The 9,606-nt window shown below is 44.9% G+C and overlaps 1 protein-coding gene across 1 annotated transcript in view; it reads right to left on the reverse strand.

Moving 5' to 3' along the window:
* PACS2 (phosphofurin acidic cluster sorting protein 2) overlaps positions 1-9,606 on the reverse strand; it is a 50,130-nt gene that overhangs the window by 21,763 nt on the left and 18,761 nt on the right. The window contains exons 10-16 of the mRNA XM_010581094.1: positions 8,977-9,054; positions 8,067-8,188; positions 7,183-7,315; positions 6,351-6,455; positions 4,717-4,823; positions 3,827-3,981; positions 305-415 (exon numbers count right to left, since the gene is read on the reverse strand). Coding sequence (XP_010579396.1) covers positions 305-415; positions 3,827-3,981; positions 4,717-4,823; positions 6,351-6,455; positions 7,183-7,315; positions 8,067-8,188; positions 8,977-9,054 — 811 coding nt within the window. The remainder of the gene's footprint in view (positions 1-304; positions 416-3,826; positions 3,982-4,716; positions 4,824-6,350; positions 6,456-7,182; positions 7,316-8,066; positions 8,189-8,976; positions 9,055-9,606) is intronic.

The raw sequence follows: 9,606 nt of genomic DNA on the forward strand, positions 1-9,606 counted from the left end.
GGCCAAAGAAAGCAATGTACTAAACTTGGTAGCGAGACCTCCACATCAAAGAACAAAACTGAGAGCTAGGTAAAAACAGCATGACTCAGAGGCAGCTAGTGCCTCTGGGAGCCAACAACTGTTTGCAAACCACCACGTGGAGGACACACAAAGGTCAGCATCTGAAAAGGGAATGTGGTGGAGTGAGGAGAAAAGAGGAACAAAAACTTTTGTCTGCTTCCTCTTTTATTTACTTGACCTTTGCTAAAATTATTCATTCAAGCCTTTCATCCCACACAGACCAGACACAGACACATGGTCTTACCCGTGGTCTGTGCTTCAAGTTTGTTGAACAGATCCCTCCAGGCTAGATCTTGGAAGAAGTTGTTGTATCTATAATCTACAGACCCCAGATACTTGGCCACTGGATGAGAGCCTAAGAAAGAAAGGAAAACATGACAGTTGTTCTTCCCAGCACTGAACACAAGTGTGTTTTTCACCTGTAAGGAATTAAATGCCAAAATCAGAACTACACTAGACACCCCAGAAATAAACTTCTTCAATTATAACCAAGTAATTTAGTCCAGCTTATCTCTACAACAGCATGCAAATAGACTTCCCAGCAGAGAGACTGCTTCAACACCACTGATATCTTTCAGTGACACCTCCCTCTTTCCCCCCCGCCAAATTAAATTTAAAGAGGCCAAAGAAAACAGGACTGGGAAACTGCTGAGGAAATAAATGATTTGGAAGACACAGAGGCCCTACAGCTCTCCATCTCAGTCTCTCAGTTTTGCAACCAGCTTTCCCAGCAGCCCTTCCTGCCCACAGGCAGCACTGTGCGCTTTGTGGCCAGGTTACCTCTGCCAAGAAGAGTCGGACCCCTTCCTCCAAATATCATTTGCACACCACGGCTGTTTTGCAATACTGAGAAGAGACAATTGTCCCCAACCAGGAAAAATAACCCAGGGAGGCTTGTTTAATCTGTGGAGAAGGGCTACAAGTTCAATAAATAGGCTGTAATTGAAGACAGAATTTAGAGTCCAAGGATTACAGTCCCCAGTGAATGTTGGCATACGCATCAGGTACCCACTTGCTCTAGCTAAGCCTTATAGCTCCTCTGTGAGCATGGAAAGACCTCCTTGCAGAAGTTTTGTGTGTCCAGCCTCCAAGCTTGCAGCCCTGGATGGAGATCTGACTTCATACTTATACTGAGCAGGAGAGGGAAAGCATTTAAGTGACTAACTCTGCCCTGGGAGGCAGTAAAAATTTGCCACCTTCATTTTAGGCCACATGTGTCCCAATACCAGACAACCCACTCTTGCAACTACCTCTCCAGTCTTTCAACACAGGAGAAAAGGTGTGCCAGAATTGCACTTTCCAGTCGCCACATTTCAGTCATGCTCAGCATGAGTCCTGTACATTTACAATCAGTCATGAAGTGGCCTCAGAGTTCCTCCTAATCAGCTTATTTTTATCCTTCCTGCATACCAACTTCTTACATCAAGCCACACTTCCAGACCTTGCAACAGTTGAGTCATCAGCTGGTAATTGGTAACCTGACAACTCCTTCCAAGAAGGCCCCAGTTGCTTAACTATACTCGGCATCCTCCAGTAAAGCTCATGGTGGAAAAAACCCCCCCCACTGTCTTTTCTCAGTCCTCCAAACCAGTGCTAATTTCCAGACTTCCAGGAAAGGTTCAAGCAGAAGGTCTCTCCGAGCTCCCCACAGTGTCATTAGAAATAGGGGCCTAAGTTCTTTCCTGGACCTTCCTGATCATGGCTACTTTCAGACCCATCATTTCTTTTGCAGTGGAGTTTTAAAGAGTGCACATGGAACAGCTCTGCACCATGCACTGGAGAAGCTTTCCCACATGCTGGGAAAACAAATCGCACATGACAGATGCAGTTGGAAACAAGTACTAAACACAAGGTCTTCCAAGAAGTTCTATCCATGGGAGCTAAATAAAACGCTAAAAGCCCCCAAACAGCCAAAATAACCCCCAACATTTTCTTCCATTTTATTTGCCCCATTTCGGTTGTTTATACACTTGTTTGGACAAAGGAGTCTTTCAGCCATAGAAAGAGAAGCATGAAGTAGGACTGAATCTCCGAGAACGGATGCTTACAGACACTAAACTTTTCTCATTGTTAACAAACCACTGTAGGTTGACTCTTCCGTCATTGCAGTGTGTAGTTGTGGACTAAGAAGGTAAAACCATCTTAGAAAAAAACTCCACTATTCCTACTTTGAAGGTGCAGCTAACAGCAGAAAGTCTTTTTCTTTAAGACATTTATGGCATGGTCACCATTTTGTCTTTGGTGCTTTTCTGATTGTCAGAAAAAAGAGGTTGCTCCTCAATCACTTTAATGAACTGCCAGAAAGCTGGCCAGAAATAAGCACTTGATCTGATCAGCAAATACTGCAGACTTCTATGGGAAAGGCCCTGTTAAAGAAATTTCTATATTTAAAATACATTTAAAAAGCATTCATAGTTCTGAAACAGTTCCATTATCAAAGTTCCTTGGGTTTTTTTAATTACCAAAGAAAGTTCTAAGATTAAAAACCAACCCTAAAACACACTAGCTAAATCTTTTGTTTCACTTTCAGAGAGAGAATATTTTCAGATCATTAAAGACTGCAGGACAGAAAACTCTTCTTCTGAGGCCAGGAGACAGTCAGCATGTAAGGACCAAAGTCCTCAGTCACACAAACTTACATTCAAAGCACATTTAACCTTCCAGAAACAATTTTTTTGTTTTTACCCCCTAAAGGTCTCTGTGTCCTCTTCCTGCCAACCACTTCGGAAACTAAATGCCTTCCTTACAGAAGGATCCAGCTCTCTTCCTCTGCCTTTCTCATTTGACTTCTGCAAATCCCACCACTGAATTGACAGCCTAACCCCACTGTTCATGGTGCTGGGCAGCAGCTTCTGACTCCTACAGCAACTGCCATTAGATGGTCCCAAACCTAGATCAGAAAATACCAAGAAAAAATGCTTTTCAAGTTTTCCATTGCCTACATCACCTAAGTGCCCCGTCCACACGCGCCAAGCCTCGGACTAGACCAGCTTCTGGCATCACACCCTTACAACACCAACATTGCCCAGATGCCCCTGCCCACATGCATCTGTGACTGCCTGACTTCCCAGGCCTTGCTGCTACAACATTCCTCACATTTCTGACAAGACCCCTAATGTTATTTTCAGTCCACTCAACTTCCCGCCACATAAGCAAACCACGCTGGGTAACTTTCCAGCCAGGCGGGCTTATTGAGCTGCTGGAAGGGCAGAGCTAAGGTGCTGGAAAACCGAGGTAAAAACCTGAGCAGAACAGCACATAAAGGAAAGGTCAAAGCATACATGTAATTTGAATAATTTAAACTCTCAGCAGTTTCAGAGCCTTTAAAAAATTTTCAACCCCCCCTCCTCCATAAACATTTTCTGTGTCAGCCTCAGGGAGGCCAGAACAGTTATTGCTTTGGGAAACATGGTGCCCAATGAATTTAAGATTTCAGTCAGGGAAAGGGCTTCCAGAACATTATTCTATGCATTTATTGTACCATCATAAAAAGACATATAAGAGCCTTCCTGTATGGGGAGGAAGTACTCAATCCTTTGCTTCAAACAAAAGGTTTACAAGCAGACTTTGGCATCAAGACTAGAAAGATGAAGCTCACTCATGCATAAGTAGCAACACAAGCATTACACAATACTATGACAGGACGATGTTTGCCTCATTTAACAGCCATATACCTAGCCAAAGCTTTCAGGAGGCCTTCTCCTGAGGGAACACGTCGCATTTAACACGTTCATCTTTCTATGAAGAAAAATTGTTCCTTATTTACCTAGAGGGATGATCAAAAATCTCATGTAGCCGAGCCAGTCTGGGGTTTTGTGAGACAGCTGCTCTACAAAGAGCCTCAATACAGCACTGAGGTAATTCTGGGCTCCGGCCACTGCAATTTTAATTGGGTTTGGAGGCTGCGAATTGCAGTTACAGCTAGACAGAAAAAGAGGAAACATATTCATAATCGTGCTTCCAACCAGCTATTTCAGAACAAGTTAAAAAAAAAAAAATTGTTAATAACAACCACAGCAGAAGAGAGCTCGTTCTTTACACAAGGCAATATCACAATGATTATCAGCAGCTTAAAACATTATTAATAAGAAAGTACTGAACAATGTTGCATTTTAATTGGTCTCCTTGCTACTTCTTTCACACATTTTGATAATCTAAAGGCCTTGACTCAACTATGTAGGTTAGGATGTATCTATTGCAACTAACTGCTGTGTCAGAGAACATACTCGGGTACGCACAGCCCTCAGTAGGTACCTAGGGAATGCCTTGAGGTATTGAGGAATTAATCTGGGAATTACTTGAAGGGGGGAGCAAGAGCTATTTAAAAACCTACCTATCAGCTTTGCATGCTTTACTGGTTACTAGATCTGACCTATGAGGCAGCCTCCAAAGCACAATCTTTTAAAATCACTGGTGTCAATGAAAGGAGACTTGTATCTCCACAGAGATGGCAGAAAAGCAACAACTTTGCAGGGCTGGCGAGAGCTGAGGAGCCACACAACTTTGACTTCAGGAGAGTAGATAGGGGAGAAGTATTGGAAGAGAGAAGTATTTCTCAGCTATTGGATGGAAAACTCCATGGGCACTGGGGCACAGGAGCTGAGGAGCTTTTAGACCTGAGACTCAACAAACAACACAAGCAAGGTGAGAACTTACTATCTCTGTATCCTGGAGACAATAGTGCTGAAAGCTGCCTGAATATCAGCTGAGGAGCATGTGCAGACCACTGGCAAGGTATGCTTTTGCAAGACATCTGATAGGTACTGAGGAGAGAACAGAACATTTTATAGTCCCTTTTTTGGTACAGTTTGTCACAAAAAGAAAGTCTGCCTGCCCCAGCCTCCTAGGTATTCTCACACCCAAGCGCGGGCACCCTCCCCATGTCCAATTTTTAAGTGACACAGCCATTTCCCAAATACTTCATCCTTGTGCATCAACCAAAGGAAACCTCTTCCTCTAGAAAAATGGAAACATTGCACCTTCTTGACAAACACCAACATTATATCCAAAACTTGGCAACGACAACTCTGGAACAGCAGAGTTTTTATGGCTGCAGAGAGCAGGGCAGCAGCAGAAGGCCATTAGCCTAGCAGACAGCACTGGGTAAGAGCAGATGCTGTCTGCTCGCCTGCTTCTGGACCTGCAGTTGCATCTCTCTCTGATTTCAAAAGGACTTAAACAAATGCAATGTTCTGCCCACCCTCAAGCACTAAAAAAAGGGAAGGGTGTTACCAACACACATGTTCCTCATAAGGGACTGTTTCCCCTGCATGCAGCTAATGGGAAACAAGTTAACACACACCTTGGACATAATATTGATGACACTCAGCAATTATTTCACACTTTCAAATTCTGCACCACTAGTCTATACGTCTCAGCCAATGCTATCTTCATGTCCTCTGATACTTCAGGCACAAGCTGCTAAAACTACTGGAAGATGATCCACAATGCCTTCTGTCCATCTCTAGAAGGCATTTCTCTATCTTCCAAGTATAGAGAAACTGGAACCAGTAGCTCAGCTGCTGTTTTTGCTCTCTTGGATATTGAGACCCTAGTTCTTCCAGAAGCAGAAAGCCAAATCAGACAATGTAACTCCACGAGCCTGGCACAGTTTCTACAGGCCAACAGTCACCCAAGCACATGTTTATTGGTCCTCTTCCATATATATTTTATTGCTTTTTCAGACTAAGGTTCCAAAAGGAGCAAAATTTGTTCCAAACCCATAACAAACCACTCCATGTTCCCAGCATAAGAAAGCACTGCTCAGGATTCTCTTTAACACAGCTATCACTCACTCAGAAAATATGGGGTGACATAACTGCAGTCAGGAATCACAAGCGTATGTGCAAGACAACAGAACTGACCTGGAATATTTTCTCCTGTGTTCACCATCTGTGCCTAGAAATCTCAGCCTAAACCACAGGTCATTCCTCCCTGCTTCCTTTGTCCCAGTCTACCACAGTTGAGTAGTAGGCTCTTGAGTACAAGGGTCTAGCCATTCCCAGTGTGCTGCTAACCAGAAAGCATGGCATTTTATAGAAGAGAAAAAAAATCTCTGTAGAAAGACTCAGGTGGCAAAGCTTTACAAGATCCACAGCATCTGCTGGTCAAATGAGATCCAATCTGTAGGCACTGAACACTCAGTATGTTGCCAGCCCCCACGCACTACCACTGCTTTTCCAACCAAGCAGCAGAACCTACTTGGTTAGTGGTACAGCTCAAGGCCTCTCCATTCCTGAGGAGGAACAGTGAAGAACAACTGTGCTTCAGGTAACATCTCCTGCCTTTACCTGGCCTTGCCAGTCAGAAGTATTGACAAGAATAATGTTTTCCGGCAGCTGGTCATCGGAAACTAGGATGTGATTTAGTTGGTCATACACGGTTTTCCTGGGGATCTGGAAATAAAGACACAGAGAAGAGAACAGTAGGAGATGTCAGCTCTAATCATCAAGCCTCCAGCTCTTGCAGTGCATGAGAGGTGGCTGTGCATGGCTGGCCAGTGCTTGGTCACCCCATCACCAAAGGCATGCTAGCAGCCGCACTGGCTGCTGAGACTGACACTTATCAGCTTCTTCAATATTGTAGTATTCTGCAGTCTCCTCTATTAGCCACCTTGGTTTTGTTGGCCATTACTCCTTCTGCCATGTGCTTTTACTTAAATCACTTTATACCAACTAACAGAAGCCCAAGGAATTTTGGATTCATAGAAGCCAGGAACAACCTCCTTAAAGGAAGGAATCCCACAAGGAGGGAGTCCCGCAGCTAACAAAAGCATGGTGCATATGCCCTGCACAAGTCAGTCCCCTTTGCAATCCCTAGTAATTTGCCTTATTTCAAAGGAGTAATTCCTCACCACGTCCCTATTCATTTCTCATTATAACAATCTGTTCCAGTGTTTTCAGTTTATGGCGGGCTGACAAAGCAACAATCTGGCAAAAGCCAACAGACTGGATGGAAGATAAGAGTATCAGCCAAGACATAAATTCCCTCCTTCCTAAAGCCACAGGGCCCAGTTCCTTTCCAGCAGGGATGGCACTTGGACCAGAAGGAAAGGGACCACAGGAGACAGTTGGAGAAGAGGAAAAACTATGAGTGGCTGGAGAGACAGCAATATTTTCACACCTGTAAGTGGTGCCGGGTGTCTGGAGAGCGTTCATTGTCCAGACTGTTCGCTCTCTCATTCTGCGGCCTCACTGGCTGCCTCTCCTTCAGAGATGTGCTCCTTCCCCGACGTCCCGTCTGCTTCCCTTCAGACCTGCTAGAGACATGTGCTTGCATTCCAGAGCTAGCTCATACCTGAGTGAGATACATCCCCCAAATCCCAGATCACCCAGTCTGGCAACCTCAACAATGTGAGTGGAAGCAATGAGGAATCGTGCATGTAGATCTGAGCTAGCTTGAGGCCTGCTAATTCTCCTTCTGGTAGTGCAGAGCACATGGTTCAGCTACAAAGCACGTTCCCAGGAGTCCCAGGCAGACTTCCACAGCCCATGCTAAGACCTACAACACCACCAGCATAATACGATCCAGCCAGGCAAACTGCAGTCACACACCCAAAAGCAGCACAGAAACACCTCTTCAAAAGAGCATCTATTTGCTTGCAAATGACTGGAAAAACTATATGTTGGGGTTGCTGAAGCCCACATTCACTACCCTATTTGGGAAGGTTTAACAGGACACAAATTAGACTTGGCAACCACTTTTAAGGCCAAAATCTGCATCAGATGTTGACTGAGCAACAGTACCTTTGAGTAAGGAGCTCCAGAGTTTTATAAAAACTTCCTTGGACAGGGAGAAGGTACAACACAGGAGACAGGAGTAACCTCAGAGCAATGTTGCCCTTCAGGGTTCTGAGCATTCCTTTATCAAGTGCTCAAGACCCATCACTAAGTGCCTGAACACAAGGAGGGTCTCCTTGCAGTCAGTGGCTTAATGCCATCTTGAACAAATGCTAGCAAGCTGTCCATGACTTCCCGAGCAGGTGCAATCCTGTGTCACCACTCTACCTGGTGGACGGGATAATGAGGGACTCGGTCTTGGTGATCTTCCCGCTGGGTGGGAGCTTCTCAACAAACACATCGGGTGTGGGAAGTTCAGCTTCTTGGACCTCGGCTTGCTGGTTAGACTCCTGCAAAAACACAGGGAATTGAGTCATCAGGAACAAACCCTCCCCTCTACCTCACTACCACACGGTCTGGCAAGGAGGAACCCCAGCTTAGCTCTGGCTAAGGTACATTCAGCCTGCCTCTTCCAGACATGCTACTCACTGCCAAAAGGGAGAAACCAGTACTGGCTGTCTGGGGCTACCAGTTCCCAGCTCTGCCTCACAAGGGAGCTGGAGGTAGGAAAGGTATGCTCAGATATGCTATTTGCAGTAGGCATTCTCCCAGCTCAAAGCCAGGGACATGCCTCCTCATGCAATGCAGATTAATTCAGCTTACCCAAATGAATTAGCAGAGAGAGAAAGAGACATAGGAGAAATGTTACAAACTGCATGTCCCCAGCAGAGCAACTTGAGCTTTGGGATTTTTACCCCAGGACCAGCTTGATTTCTGCCAATTCAGCTTGAAGTAATACTCCTGTCTGATAAAATGGAACAGCCCTGAGAATACTTTTCAGGGCGATACACATGCTCAGTAGCATACTTTGGGCCAGCCTTCCTCAAACAAAGAGAAAGGCTGTTTAAACAGAAGGCCACGTAAACCATTTCAGTTTCAAAAGTCTGAAAGACAAGAACCTCCAACAACTAAGGTCAGGAGGAGAGCTCAGCACTATCTTCACTGCAGCTAATGTTACCTATGTAAGCTGTGTTGCATGTGCAACTATATGGACAGTCAGACACATGCCACAGAATGGAGTTCACAGCTGACACCCAAACTGCCAAGAGGAATGTTAATAAGTGTGTTTTCAACTTACGTAAGAGACAGTGTCAGAAATACTGTCGCCTGCATGTTTGGTTCCAAGACTCTTTGTCTTTTCAGGCACTTCTACCTGCTTGAGAGGAGAAAAATCATCAGGAGGTATGGCACCAGCACAGTTTTCAGCCACACTCTCTGGATCAGGCTGTTCAAAAGACACACTTCTCCGTTTAAACATCGTACAGCTCCGCATGATGACCAGGAGTGCTTCCTGGTCACACCAGGACCGAACGCATTAGTGTGGGATATGGCAAAGCAGTAGCTGATGCACAATACACAGTAGAGGCAAGGAAGTGCCCTGGAATAGGATTGAAATTCTAGGTGCCTAACATGCCCATCCATGAGGGGATGGAAAAGGGGGTGGAGCTGCCCCTCAGCATTTGCTCCCAACCACCGTGAAAAGTATCCCAACAACAGTAAGATAAAGCTTCCTCCAAATAGTGCCAAGGAGTCCCTGAACCTCCCAGGCAACATCTCCCATCCTGGCAGTCATTTCAAGTACAGGGAATCTGGAGCTAGTCATACCATTAGCAAGTATTCAATACATAACCTGAAGATGTCCCCTTGAGTTAATACAATATTTGCTTTAAAAAAAAAAAAAACACCAACAAAAAAAACCCAAAACCAA

Source organism: Haliaeetus leucocephalus, unplaced genomic scaffold, assembly GCF_000737465.1.
Source record: "Haliaeetus leucocephalus isolate CR32 unplaced genomic scaffold, Haliaeetus_leucocephalus-4.0 Scaffold76, whole genome shotgun sequence".
Lineage (NCBI taxonomy): Eukaryota > Metazoa > Chordata > Aves > Accipitriformes > Accipitridae > Haliaeetus > Haliaeetus leucocephalus.